The sequence below is a fragment of the Alosa pseudoharengus genome, unplaced genomic scaffold (genome assembly GCF_046254945.1).
Source record: "Alosa pseudoharengus isolate Yale_2024_CS ecotype anadromous, Long Island Sound unplaced genomic scaffold, YU_APseudo_1.1 YU_APseudo_1.1_scf_4, whole genome shotgun sequence".
Classification (NCBI taxonomy): domain Eukaryota; kingdom Metazoa; phylum Chordata; class Actinopteri; order Clupeiformes; family Clupeidae; genus Alosa; species Alosa pseudoharengus.
This window is the reverse complement of record NW_027468774.1, coordinates 43,808,786-43,822,534: the sequence shown is the minus strand read 5'-3', so window position 1 is coordinate 43,822,534 and position 13,749 is coordinate 43,808,786. Positions and strand designations below refer to the sequence as shown.

The window sequence follows — 13,749 nt, the reverse complement described above, 5'->3', positions numbered from 1 at the left end:
GTGCTTTTCTCTGGGCTGCCTCCCAATATGCCCGCCCCATGTCTTTATTTCTCCTGAAAACAGTCTCCTGACCAATTTCTTTGTCTCCCAACAAAAGCCCGGTGATGTCATCGCTGAGAGGCATGCCGGCAGTATGCTGATTTAGAAGAAAGGGTGGGGATTGGAGGGGGGGGGGGGTGCATCGCAGCACTGTGACATCACAAGTAATGTGGTAATGTGAGGATATCTAAGGGCCTTAGATAAGCCCATGAAATATTGAAAAAGGACAAATGACAACACAGCATATCTGAGCAGTTTCCTGCTGGTCACCTGAGTGTTTTTGAATGAAGTCACTTTGTACGGGAGGAGCGAGAGCAGCGTGCTGGGGCCACAGCACGTTTATATTTTAGGCCCTGGAACACATCTGGGAATAGTTTTATTGGAACCGAGTCAACGGGTTATCTAACTTTCTTTTTGGGCTGGAGTAGAACACGTCAAACACAGTAGGCTAATGCCCTGCACTAAACAACATCATGCCTATTGCTGCCCTCTCCTGGTTATTTCTGCTCAGTGTTTCAGTCTAATTGCTTTCCAGATGGTGACATACTGTTTCCAGACACCCTCAAAGAACACTGGCACACTATTGTGCCTTGCCATTCATTAACTGAGTTATAGCCCACTAGATACAGCTGTAACTATAAAATCTCAATATTTTACAAACTCAATATAACCGGTATGTAGCTACATTTCTACAGGTAGAAGAAAACACTTGTCAGTTTAAAATAAAATACGAAACAGAAACAGCTCAGGTCTCCTGTCCATGTAGCCAAGGATTCTGGGAACAATAACTCTTATTGACAACGAGAAGGAGGAAATATGAAATGCATAGTTACCATGGCAATAGAATTAGTTTTGTCACCAGAAACATCTAATCAAACGAAAGACAAGGTCAAACATTCTTGCACTGGTTGATCTGTTCGTTCATAGTGGCCTTCATCTGTACAAAAGGCAGGACATGAAGGAGAGTGTGTAGAGGCAGCCAGAGGAAGAATGTCATTGAATTGCCCAATTCCTCTCCAAGGCAAACATAATAGACTGGCAGTGAATGTGATGGCCAAGTTACATAATGCCTTGTAGAGGAGTTAAAGACTGCTGTCATCCGTAATCTGACTATACTGCAAAGCCTTACAGCTTTATAGCACTCATACTGAACAGAGCTAACTGTATGTTAGTTCATGTCCAAAAACACAGACTTGTTAATTGGAACAAATAAGAGCCTACTGCCCTGTTGCCCAGAAGCACTCCACGAAAAGGCTACATTTCTTACTGTGAGGGTTAAAACTGAAAATCCTTACAAGGCAAACTGATAGATGTGCACTGTGTCATTGCCTGGAAAGAATTACTTGCACGGCCGAGGGTACTACACAAGAATCCAACTGTTTACCTTGAAGGATCTGCATTTAGACTGGGAGAGTGGGGGTGTAGACTACGGCTTGAATACATGTTGATGTTGCACTATAAAAGGCATTGTGCCACTGCATGATTCGTAAACCTGAGTATTCTGCCAGTAATGGCAAGCATAGATCCATGCAGTTAGTCATGATAACGCATAGTAGAGACTCGGGAATGAAGAGTAAATTGAGAATTGAGACATTTTAGTGCTGAATATTTAATAAATACACTCTCATGACAAATTACATCTCTCCCTTTTTTATGTTAATCTGCTTCAGAGGGAAACAACATGAGAAAATCGTGGGATGAACTAAACACTCCACAGACAGCCAGGGAACACGTTTGGCCTGATGCCAAAAAAATGGAAATCCAGAAATAATTGTACATTCCAAATATAACTATAATTCTAAAAAAAGTAAACATGCTCTCCTAATCAGGTTCCATCAGGAATTAGTCCAAAACCACTAGGGACCCACTGTGTTGCATGTTATGCCATAATCTGAATACCTGTACCTGTACAGAAATCACATATACTTAATATATATCTATATATAGCACAATGCATACTGTAATTAGTTAATAGTTAATTAGTTAAAGTAATACGGTGTATATGTTATAATTGGGTGATTACCAAACGTACTACTACTATTACTATTACTATTATAAGATCTGACAACCCAAGTGGTTCTATTCTTAACTCTTGGTTGAGTCGTCTTCAGAAACTAGGGTCTTCCGCTATTCGCGTTGTTTCTTGAGGGAGGGTGACGTACGTGGGTGTGAGCTCCCCTATAAATTCAGCCGCGTTGGGGATGCAGCTCACAGTGCGCTCGCTAAGGAGACTCTCTCAGCCGGTGCTTTGCAAACAAGTACAGACCTGGGGTGATTACGGGAAGGATCATGGAGGTGAACGCAACTGAGAAAGTGTTTCACTCGGTTGACGGCACCGCCAAAACGTTCTATGCCACTCCATCTGACAACAGTTTGCTTGCCGAAGTGCCCGTGCAGTTTGTTAATGGAAAGGTGGTGAACTCCTCCTCGGCAATGCTTCATGAGTACAAAAGCGCAGCTCAGTGCTTGCATGCCGCCGGGGTTAAGGTCTCTACCATCTCAAAGGCTCGAATGGGTATTCTAAAAAATGTAACAAACTGGAGGCGAGAGAGAAAGACAAGGGTTGTGCGGTCCTCCAGCGTTGGCCATCGACATTCATCATCTGACAGACCCAAGTCCGTTGATCCATTAGCTCCGCTTCTGCTTCACGGGCAGAGCTGCACGAGCTCCACGAGGCAAGACGCAGATGCAGACGAACTACGCTTCAGCAAACCAAGAAATTACCGGCGCGTAGTGGTCCTTGGCGCACCGAGAGTGGGTAAAACGGCCATCCTGAGACGATTCTTGCAAGGAGGATTTGAGGACAATTATATACCCACAACAGAAGACTTTCACAGTAAACTGTACCACATCCGTGGAGAAACGTATCAGATCGATATTCTAGACGCCTCAAATGAGAGGGACTTCCCCGCCAAGCGTAGGCTGTCAATACTTACAGGTAAAACGCATATAATTACGCACGAAAACAATATTTTGAATTTCTACTGCCATGTCATTTAATATGGGTGTACAAAATGCTAATGCCACATTTTGTCTTCCACAGGTGATATATTCCTCCTTGTGTTTAGTGTGGATGACAGGCAGTCTTTCAACGAAGTCTGCTCTTTACGCAAAGAGATTAAACTGGCCAAATCCAAGCTTGGCAAGTCTAAAGAGAACACTCAAGTCCCCATAGTGATATGCGGGAACAAAGTCGACCTGCAGGCCAAGAGGGGCTTCAGCCGTCCAGAGATGTGCGAAAGGCTCGGGGAAGACGCTGCTGTGTTTGAAACATCGGCTAAAGACGGTACCCAAATGGAGAAGATGTTCGAAGCCCTGGCACAGCTCGGCGGACTCCCTGTCGAGACACGCCCGTCCCTGCACAGGGACATTTCAATTCGCTCCTATGAAGCGCTGCACGGTGGAAAGCGAAGCAAACGGGAGATCCGATTGCTCGCCTTAGATGGACCTTGCGGTGCAGTTTATCCACTGGCTCGCCGCCCTAGTTATCACAGCGATCTTCGTCGCATTCTCGGACCTAGTGCCTCTAAGAGGACCACTCCTATTGAGAGGTGCCAGATCCAATAAGAGATTGTATAAAGCGACGTCCACATCATTTATGAATAATAATTATTCATTTTACCGTAAGAATATGTTATTCTATTCTCCTGGCTGGACCAGAGAGCGTATATTCTTTGTGCAGAAGTGACTGTATCCTGCGAGAAAACTAGCCAATATTTTGGGCTAGAATACACATCATTATCAACTGTGATGTTTAGGAACTGTTTCCTTACTCTGATCAATTCTAATAAATCAAAATGATATTAAACCTGATCTGTGAGTGTTTATCTAATCATCAAAGGGAATATAACACTGGGAAGTCGATTAGTTCTCTATTTATGGCTGTTCAGTAAAGAAAGTGTGGGCGCGCGCGTACAACCGGTGGAGGTTGTGCATTGTTGGTATTGTATAACCCATCCCAAGCAAGAACTGCCTGTACACCATCATACCCACCACCCACGCGCGGTGAGTGTATACTCAGGAGTCGTGTCTCAGCCACAGTTATCGGTATTTTGTAACGGCATAGCCTACGTCACTAACCCATCAATGAGCCCATTTATGGGACACGAAGGTCTCATAATGTCTGGAGGTACTTGTTGATCAGGGACACTGCCATTCATTAACAGACTGTAGGAGTAAACGAAAGGCAGATTGGTACTCTAAATAATGCGAATCCATCCAAATGGCAACATAGATCAAATGTACTGGTAAAAAGTGGATGAATGAGGACTCAACCGTCAGAACCATGGACAGCTCGGACTCTATTTAATAGGGCCTATTATTAAACACCAACGGGAGGTACATACACAGAAGAGAAAGGGAAATATGTGGATAACAGATTAAACAAATCAATGTTTTGAGACATTCATGTTTTCAGACATCAGACTCTCTCCAGAAATTTGAAGATGTGAGCATAGGCTACTACACTATACTATACTGTGCTTCCACACAAACCACAGACTCCAAGGATAAATGAGTCCACATGCCACTTGATATTTGTAATCTACAGATAATGTTTGTCTGTGTACTCTGAAAGATTTTAGACACAACTTTGGATAAGGATTTGGATATTCAAGAGTGCCAATCATTCATTCAAAAATGAATTTAGTCTTTAGTTTACAAAAACTGTAACTCTTTCTAACCCTGATTTAAAGTATGCTTATACAATGCATACATGATAGACATCCTAGTTATTTTTTATGGGTCTTGACCTTCTACATAAAGATCAGTTGTGAAAATCCCAACATCATAAATGAAACATAACGGGGAAACCAGGCAAACAGCTCAACAACAGTCTACTGAGATATAAATAAAATAACAGGGCAAATAAAAAACAAAACGACACGACACGTGCATCCTCCATCTCCTGCTCTCTCCATACAGCACACCCACACAGACTCATCCAGAGCACCATATGCAAACCGCATAACAAACAGAGGGCCTGTCACATTGTACACAATGCGCTGCATATAACATGATTGAACTTTGACCGCGGCACGCGCAAGAGCGGCAAAATGCTAGCCTGACGAGCCAGACCCTAATTAAAATGTAGGGTCTGGGCACTCACCGTTTGCAGTGCTCAGTCCGAGGGGCGGGATAATCGGTTGTCTTTCAAATTCCCTCTGCACGCAATAGGACAGCGCTGAGTCCCATGCGTTTTCCCACCAGCGGAGCTAGTTCGCTAGTTGCCATCTAAACTTTTGCCATCTTAAAACAAGCTTAACTCGTGTCACACTGTTGGCCAACAGCAACATCCATCTTCTTTGTTTTCAAGAAGCAGGGAATTCAAGCCAAACTGTTGCAACTCTGCCATCAATCATTATGTTAAGCCTGCCTAAAGACTCTATACACGATTTGATTGGCCTGATAGAAGTTTAATTTTTCGAGCTCACAAGCCAACGGAGAGTTGCTAGACTAGCCCTGGAAGCAAATGTAATCTAGGCTAGCAAAATGCCGCTTGCGCGGCAGACCAGTTCTTGGGCGCGCAAGCCATTGACAATAATGCATTTCATAGTGCATACCGCGTGTAATGTGATAGGCCCTTCAGCTTGCAGGGGTCTCCAGGCTGGCTAACCCATAGAGAGGAGATACAGTATAGACGCTAGTGAAGTAGGCCTCGTCATTGCACCGTGTGGAGACACGCCGGTGATCCACTAGCATGCGATGCGAACTCCGCAACGCAGTATCCCTATTAATATCTATAAGAAGCGAATTCCGCACCCACATAGGATTCTGGGTATGTGGCGCAACGAGTGCTGTGGCTGCAGCGCGTCAAAAAGTTCAGCAATCCCTAACTTTATGCAAATGAATCCGTCCATCGCAAGGCGAGTATCCACGGATGGGGACGTCCATCATCACGTAGCCTAAACAAAACCTAATTTTCCAGTAGTGTGGTTACCGCCAACGTACAGAAATATGGCAGATGGGAAAAATTAATCATAGCAGTGTCTACATTTCCGTGTTTGTATGATGTGTGGCTAGAATCCTACAGGGACAACTTCATAATTGAAATGACCGCCCAACTTGAAAACTAATTTATAGATGTGACTTTCCCTCGGTAATTTCAAAATAGTGGAGGGAAACATTTTGTTTGGTTGTTTACTAGGCTACCTGCTCTTGTCCTGCCGTTTCCACCCATCTACAAAAGGGAACGCCCATCAAAGCGTCTTCATGGAGGGTTTGCATTGCATGCTAGTGGATCATCAGCGTGTGTTCGGAGGGGCGTGCGGAGAGGAGAGGCGAGGGCTATCGGCACGCATGTGAGGCGGCCTCAGGACGGTAGCCGTAGCTATGCGCGCAGACAGAGCCTGACAAAGGATTTCTTTCACAGCGGCCTGGTAACCCTAACCTGACTCTCGCCAGATGAATTTCGTTCCGCTTAGCTCCGCCTAGCTTCACTCACATCCATCTGGGACCTCTTCTGTTGAGAGTGATTTCTGCACCAGATTTTATGGTAGAGCCAATCAGGACACAGGGCGGGAGTTTCATAGATGTGACATAGCGTAGAAGCGACTGAGACTGTTATCAGCGTCACGGGTTGGCTTCGATGTGAGTGGTTGAAGTAGCCCGTCAATAGATGACGGACAAGTGGCTTATCCAATCATATGCTAGCATTTTTTGATTAGGCCCAGCCTTCTGAAGCAACACTTCAATGGATTGATCCCAGATGGATGAGTGGAGCTAGGCGGAACGAAATTCATCTGGCGAGAGTCAGGTTATGGTAACCCCTCTTCAGGGCCGCACACAACAGACACCATGCGGATGGAAAACGTGATCACAGCGGATAATGCCCGCTTCAGTTCCACATACATTAATTAAAGTGGCTCAGCGTCAGCCTCATAGGGCTGCTTTCAGTCCAGTCCTATTCTCTAGTGATAAGAAGCATTCTGGAAATGCAGCTCCACAATCATCTCTAATTATCAGTAAAAGGAGTCATATTATACATTGAAAGTACACTCATAGTTATATATCCAATTAGAAGTTGAGTGAGGTGAGTATTGATGACCCCTGGTTGCAGCTCAAAACAATCATCTATTTTCACAATTAGTGGAGGAAGAGGCATGCAGTAGTAGAAAACACAGTAATTAACACAGGCGGTGTCTTTGATGCTGTAGTCTATGTTTGTGGATGAACTCAGACTAACCTAAAAGCACAAGCTTTGTGAAAAAGTCAGTGCAGTCCACATCCGTGTTGACAACCTTTCTGTCGTCCCCATTTAAAAAAGAAAAGAGTATAGTTAAAAACAGTTGAACACAGATGTATTTTTTATTTTCCTATTGGTGTGTACCCGACATAATGTTCTCATGGAAAGAGAAGATGCTCAGGAACAGTTTTTACACAGCAGCCTGTTCCAGGCGCTGTTCGGCTCCTGCACTTTCCCTAGCAACACATCCAGCTGTCACGCTAGTCACGCTTTGTTTTCGCCTGGCTGTGTGTTGACACGTTATTCAGTACTGCTGTTCTCACTGATGGTGAGACCGCCTACGTGCTCGGTTTGCGACGAACGCCTGCACCACGCCGTGATCAACAGTTCCGTGGCGTGTGGTCGTTGTGACAGGTCAGGGGCTGCATAACGAGCGTCGGAGAGCCATCGGGATGCTCTTCACAGGCCTGCGTTCGAGCAGTGCTGCACTTGAGTAGGTCAAAGTGGCAGCACGAACGAGGCTGAGTTAAGAGCCTGGATGACAGTAAAGAGCCAGATGGCATAGTGCAAAAAAGCCTCCTCTCATACCCTGACATGAATGCACATTTAACTCAGAAGTATTTAAAAAAAAAAAAAAATATTTCAGAAAAAGAAAGGAGCTTGGGGTGAAGCCTCTGAGGTGAAAGTAGCGATGTCAGTCAGATGTTTAGTCGGTCGGGGCAGAATCAGTACTGAAGGCCATGGCGGGTCCTTCTGTCTGTAGGTCACCTCCTCTGCTGCCCTTCTCTGTGCTGCGGTTGAATGAAGTCCTTGTTCCCACGGCGACCCTGACTGCGAACATAGGTTTCTAGCTGCAGTAACAGAGTGGGCAGCAGGCTGTCCAGCAAGGCCAGCCCCTCCCAGGAACACCGTAGACCCCTGAAGGCCACACACACATACGACAAAATGTGCTTTTATCCAACGTAATCACCATTAAGAACAAGGACATCAACAGACTAAATACAAGACGTACCCAATGCTATGCTTTACAATGGATAATAAAGGCTTATTAAAATAAAATCAAATTAAGTTCATGTAGTCATCACCTGTCATCAAGTATCAGAAGTCCCCTCTGCTGTAGTTCCTGGACATCTCCTGACTGACCCAGAACTGCATGGAGATTATCACTAGGGCTGAACAGTTTCCAGTGCTGAAAAGCACAGAAAACAACACCAAACTCATGCTTTTGTATACTCACACTGGGCTCATACAGTTAATTATCAATTATCGAAGATCAACCTTCCGTTCACAGAGACACATGAAGCTACTAGACATTTTTCAATGCATCAGGCAAATGGCTGTTGAATCAAGATTCAGTTCCACCCCACATGTTTAGTGACATGGCTTTTGACTGCAGCAAGCCCACCTGGTGTGTGATTCCATCAGTCATCCTCAGGCCCATGACCAGCACCTCCTCCAGCCTGCAGACAGAAAAACAAACTCATAGCACACACACACACACGCACACACAGACACACACGCACACACACACATGCACAGACACACATACACGTGCACACACACGCACAGACACGCACACACACACACACACACACACACACACGCGCGCGCGCACACGCGCCACACACAGACACACAAACCCGCATACACACACACACACTTTTCAGGCATAGCACCCCCTTATCAGGTCTGATGTATTCCGGTCTATCTATTATATGTGTTTGTTAAAACACATTTCCAAAGGTGTTAGTAACTAATGTGCCTTTTAACACCAAGCAGCTTGGTGCTGTGTCATGACAGATATATCTGACTCTTACACCGCCACACAAAAGCCACTGGGGCCAGTCAGTGCCAAAAAACCCACTCACAGTGCGAGGTGACTCAGCGAAATCCAACGTCGGGTAGCGTGACCAAACTTCTGAACCTCACTCATCCAGACGTCCGGCTCCAAGGTCTGTGTGCGAGCCTCCCTCTGAACCGATCCTTCCAAGTGGGGCATGAACCGGCCATGGGCCCCTATGGCCAAACAAATGGACAACAGCAATCTGACTATCCAATGCTACACAACCTGTGGCAGCATTAAAAGTACATATTTATGATATATAAATTATGTTATAACAATGTGTTGTACGAAATGTAATGGAGGATATCAAAGCTCTAATACAAATATCCACTGCAGTTTATCTAGTATATCTCACCTGGGCCTACACCGATGTACTGCTGTCCCTTCCAGTAGCCTAGATTATGCTCACTTACAGCACCCTACATAAAGAAAAACAACCAATTACTAGTACAGAGAACCACACAAAAAAGTCAGAGGAAAAGGCACCAAAAAGCACAAAAAAGCCTTACACTTCTGGCAAAGTTGGACACCTCATACTGGCGGAAGCCGTGCATTTCTAGGATGTCCCTTGCAGTCATGTACATGGTGGCGGTGACGTCTTCAGCGGGCATAGTCAGCTCACCCCGCTGGACCTGCTTGAAGAGCTGTGTGCCCCTCTCCAGGGTCAGCTGGTAGAGCGACACGTGATGGTCGCAGACCGCCAGCAGCTTCTCCAGTTCCGTCTCCCATGAAGCCACGCTTTGGCCTGGGCGCCCAAACATGACGTCCACAGAGACGCGCCCTGGACAAAGCCTGCGGGCCTCGGAGATGGTGTGCAGAGCATGTTGGGAACTGTGGTCTCGCCCCAGGAGCTTCAGGTCCTCATCGTTCAGGGACTTTGGGGATTATGAAAAATAAAAGAAGATAACTGGGTTTTGAAAGGTGTTGTAAGCAACATTGTAACAAAAGAGTTTCTTTCTAACTTCTGACAAGACTGGGTCACCATAGCAACCCATCCAAATCCTGTGTCAATGCACAGAGCATTTATGAGTATGAATGCTTTATTTATTTATCCTTTATTTTACCAGGTGAGACCCATTGAGATCTTACATCTCTTTTTCAAGGGAGCCCTGGTTATGATGGCTATATGGAAATACTTATATATTTTAAAACATATAGTTTATAACCATTCTGACATTGTATTGTATTCTAAAACAGAGATCCATGACACCCAGGGTCAACACAGCTACTGTAGGGAAGTAGTTCTTAAACTGGGGGTCATCAAAAATATAGGAGGGGTTGCAAAATGATTTGCAGTCTGAATTAAATGCATTCAGCAGCTCTAGATGTAGGCCAATTCATTGTTATCTATAAAAAACTCACTGAAGAAGAAGAAGAACAGGCCAGCAAACCCTTCTTCATTTTCGGTGAACTTTTTTTTGGCAGTTTGCAAACGGGGTGCATTACCTCCACCATCTGCTGGACTTAGGTGTAATGGCAAGTGTACCCTGTAGCCTCGTTCTGGCCACTGGGTGAATAAGGCGAATTGGCTGCCATGCATTCTTCTTGTTGGCCCAGTTAAATAATATCATGCAGTATGTAATTGGGGCCCCTCCACAATGTCAAGGGCTCCTTGGCCTCAAAAAAACAGTAAACACCTCTGCTCTGAAAATTATAATGTGTAAGTAATGTAAAGTAACTACATTAAAGTAGGATGGAAACGTTTCTAATGGATAAACAATCCCACAAAGCGCCAGTACTTCAATGAGATGGCCACAAAATAGGACAGAACAGCCCCTACTTCAATCAGATGGCCATAAAATTGGACAAAAGAGTCCTCGAAAGCATCCAAAGATGCAGGGATCCTTTGATATCTGAAACAGCGCCTGTCCTAATGGACTCTCAGCACATAGCCTAATTCCATTTGCAGGTAGGCCTGTGCACAAGAGGCTGATGTGCTTTCCATTCACACATGGCGGGAGAGGTGTTCTCTCTCTGTGTTTATAGCTCTTACCCATCATGTGGCCCTGGTCCACCCTTTGTTCTGGGTCTGGCCTAATTTCAGTGGCTCCTGCCCTTTGCTCAGGGTTGGCAGTGTAACAAATTCATTAATCACTTGTCATTCAGTAAAAGCACTAAAAAGGTAGCTCATTTTGGAGTGGGGGAGGGGGGGCGATGTAACCTCGAGGATAAAGGTGCAGGCAAAAAAGGGATGATGGTTCACTATCTGGGTTTCTCATTTACATTGTTAAGAAAATTCATGAAAATTCGTCTTAAGGAAACTGTCCGCAAGTCTGTCTGCATTTGCATCACCTGTGTTACGCAAATGACACTCACCTCATCACTTTGAGTCTCACTTAACACCCCCGCCCCCAAGTGAATACATTTGAATGAATTTCAAATGTTTCGGGATTTCCTACTTAAATCCTGTAATATCGCATGAAACAGTTGGATGGAAACCAAACAAAAAATTGATCAAACTGATCAACTATTCTTTGATGAACCTTGAGGTTTACACATATTGTAGTCAAACTTGGAGAGAGAGTAGGTAAAGAAAATGAAAAGGTTGAGCCACAATAGGCTGCAAAGATGTGTTTTGCAGTGTATGTTTAAAATCTTTAAACAGCAGTTCCTGTAAGTATATGTCATTACCAAATCTAAAGTTATGGCATCAAGGTTTGAAGAGTAGAATTACTGTCTTTGTAAACTACATTATTTTAGAACAAAGGATCACTTTTCGCAGCAAACACTTTCATGTTCAGTGCCTATTAATCCATAGGAGTTTTTATAACAAATCAATACATCTGATGTAACTAACAATAAGTGGGTCATGATTACAAACAAATTAAATGTATTTCATCTGACCTATAACTTGCATCCCAATTGGTATCACCAAAATAACTACAGTAAAGGTTCTTGACCATTTACTGGTGGTATTACACATCTAATTATAATCACCTAGGATCTAAATAGTAGCTAAATGTCAATGACAAATTCAATCATTTTATAGGAATATAGACTGATAAAAGGATGACATTAAAGTAAAAGCAGTGCACTGTACATAAAGGGAAAACAAGGAATTATATACAGACTTGTAATAGTTGAGATCATGTGCTATATTCACCTGCACGCCAATAGACAGTCGATTGATCCCAGCATCTATGAAGTCTTTCAGCCTGGACGTTCCTGCAGGTGTTGGGTTGACCTCCAGGGTGACCTCTGCCTCCTCTGGTAGCTGAGCATGTTGGGAGACTCTCTCCAAGACAGCTGCAATGGTGGCAGGCTGTGCCAAGCTAGGTGTTCCGCCTCCAAAAAACACTGAAGTAATACTAAAAACAAATTTTAGAAGAGTTTTTAGAAGTGGTGAGGACTGTCATTTTAAAACAGACTAGCTGTTGATGTAGGAAATAGAAGGTTGAAGTAGGCCTAGAATGTGTAGGCTACTCATGCGAAATAACTCTGAAAAGTGCTTCTTGAAGTTGAACTATTGACAGTAGCCTAGTAACGGCCTCTGTATGAGCTTGCAGATGATAGACATTAAAACATGTGAGAAGGTTCAGCTCACGTACCGAGACACCTGACTGAGCTTCAGCAGAGTTTCTGTCTCCCTTTGCAAACATTCAGTCATGGCTGAATGGTTAACAGACCGGGAAATATACTTGTTGAAGTTGCAGTAGGAGCATCTTTTTAGACAGTACGGCCACTAAGGAATGATAAAGACAGGACGTTTATATATTAAGGAGCACACACAAACGGATGATATCCCCAGCAATGCACAACTTACGTGGACATACAGAGACGCTTCATCAGACAGAGGTGGTAAAACTGATGCACAAGTGCCCTTTGAAGCACTTTCAGTGAGAGATTTCGGCGACATAAATAATGTTCGCCTGGCAACAGACCAACAGAAATGTCTTGCATTTTCCATACCTTTGCCGCTTTAGAGTGTCTGAAATATAAGATAACAACATGAAAACTATTCATGACAAAGGCATAACTGTGTTATGTCCATTATAGACAGTAAAATATATTAGTTATGTCAGCGTGTATTCCACACGGCGGGACATAATGTATGAACACATACGTCACAGGAAATAGAGAGCTCGCGCATGACCTACAGTAACCACCAGATGGCAACGTAGAGCAACTTGGGGATGCTGCAAGCAGCATCTTTATCAGCATGGTTAGAATAGACAATCAGAAAGCCCCAATAGGAATCAACTAAGTTCAAAACATAACTTTATAATTCTTCAATTTCCTTTACTGACAACAATGTGCTGTTTGATGAAAAGGCTATTAAAGAGCCATAACTGTGCTTTCGAAAACCTCAAAAGAAAAATATGTTTATAAATAACAGTTTTTTGTTGTTGTTGCTGAATTAAGTATCTTACAGGTTGTAATATATACGGCCCCATTAGTTAATTATTGTATTACATTTATATTGTGTAATAGGGCGAACTAAAAATGATGTCCCAAATTAAGGTTGCATAATCCAACCATGATAAGGCTTTCTGTCAGTTTGTGTGAGCATTTGCATGTGCATGCATGTGTGAATGTGTGTTGTTTTTGAGTGAGAGGACACTGTGACACATAGACACTGAATTCAATTCCCCTCTTGCCCATGGGCCATTTTCCACTCAATACCAAAACTGGAACACAATCATTTGTTTAAAAAAAAGACAGGCAAAGTTACACACAATGTGAC

The 13,749-nt window shown here is 43.8% G+C and overlaps 2 protein-coding genes across 2 annotated transcripts; one reads left to right on the top strand and one right to left on the bottom strand.

Moving 5' to 3' along the window:
- Positions 1 to 2,286: 2,286 nt before the first annotated feature.
- On the top strand, positions 2,287 to 3,606 carry rasd2a (RASD family member 2a). The gene is made up of 2 exons (XM_076266499.1): positions 2,287 to 2,977; positions 3,083 to 3,606. The coding sequence occupies exons 1-2, from the start codon at positions 2,329 to 2,331 to the stop codon at positions 3,604 to 3,606; spliced, it is 1,173 nt and encodes a 390-aa protein (XP_076122614.1). The 5' UTR covers positions 2,287 to 2,328.
- rsad1 (radical S-adenosyl methionine domain containing 1) lies at positions 3,321 to 13,095 on the bottom strand. Its single transcript, XM_076266494.1, has 9 exons — positions 12,829 to 13,095; positions 12,614 to 12,747; positions 12,169 to 12,373; positions 9,575 to 9,940; positions 9,421 to 9,484; positions 9,091 to 9,238; positions 8,628 to 8,682; positions 8,308 to 8,411; positions 3,321 to 8,140 (listed from the first exon to the last, which is right to left on the bottom strand). Exons 1-9 carry the CDS (start codon positions 12,970 to 12,972, stop codon positions 7,987 to 7,989), a joined length of 1,374 nt encoding a protein of 457 aa, XP_076122609.1. The 5' UTR covers positions 12,973 to 13,095; the 3' UTR covers positions 3,321 to 7,986.
- Between the last annotated feature and the right edge of the window lie 654 nt (positions 13,096 to 13,749).

Excerpts from the sequence above, each read along its gene's own strand:
- rasd2a (XM_076266499.1), top strand. The coding sequence starts at position 2,329 with ATGGAGGTGAACGCAACTGAGAAAGTGTTTCACTCGGTTGACGGCACC. Across the intron at positions 2,978-3,082 it reads TAGGCTGTCAATACTTACAG|GTGATATATTCCTCCTTGTG; the intron begins GTAAAACGCATA and ends TGTCTTCCACAG.
- rsad1 (XM_076266494.1), bottom strand. The coding sequence starts at position 12,972 with ATGGAAAATGCAAGACATTTCTGTTGGTCTGTTGCCAGGCGAACATTA. Across the intron at positions 12,748-12,828 it reads AAGCGTCTCTGTATGTCCAC|TGGCCGTACTGTCTAAAAAG; the intron begins GTAAGTTGTGCA and ends ATCATTCCTTAG. Across the intron at positions 9,941-12,168 it reads GACTGTCTATTGGCGTGCAG|TCCCTGAACGATGAGGACCT; the intron begins GTGAATATAGCA and ends TAATCCCCAAAG.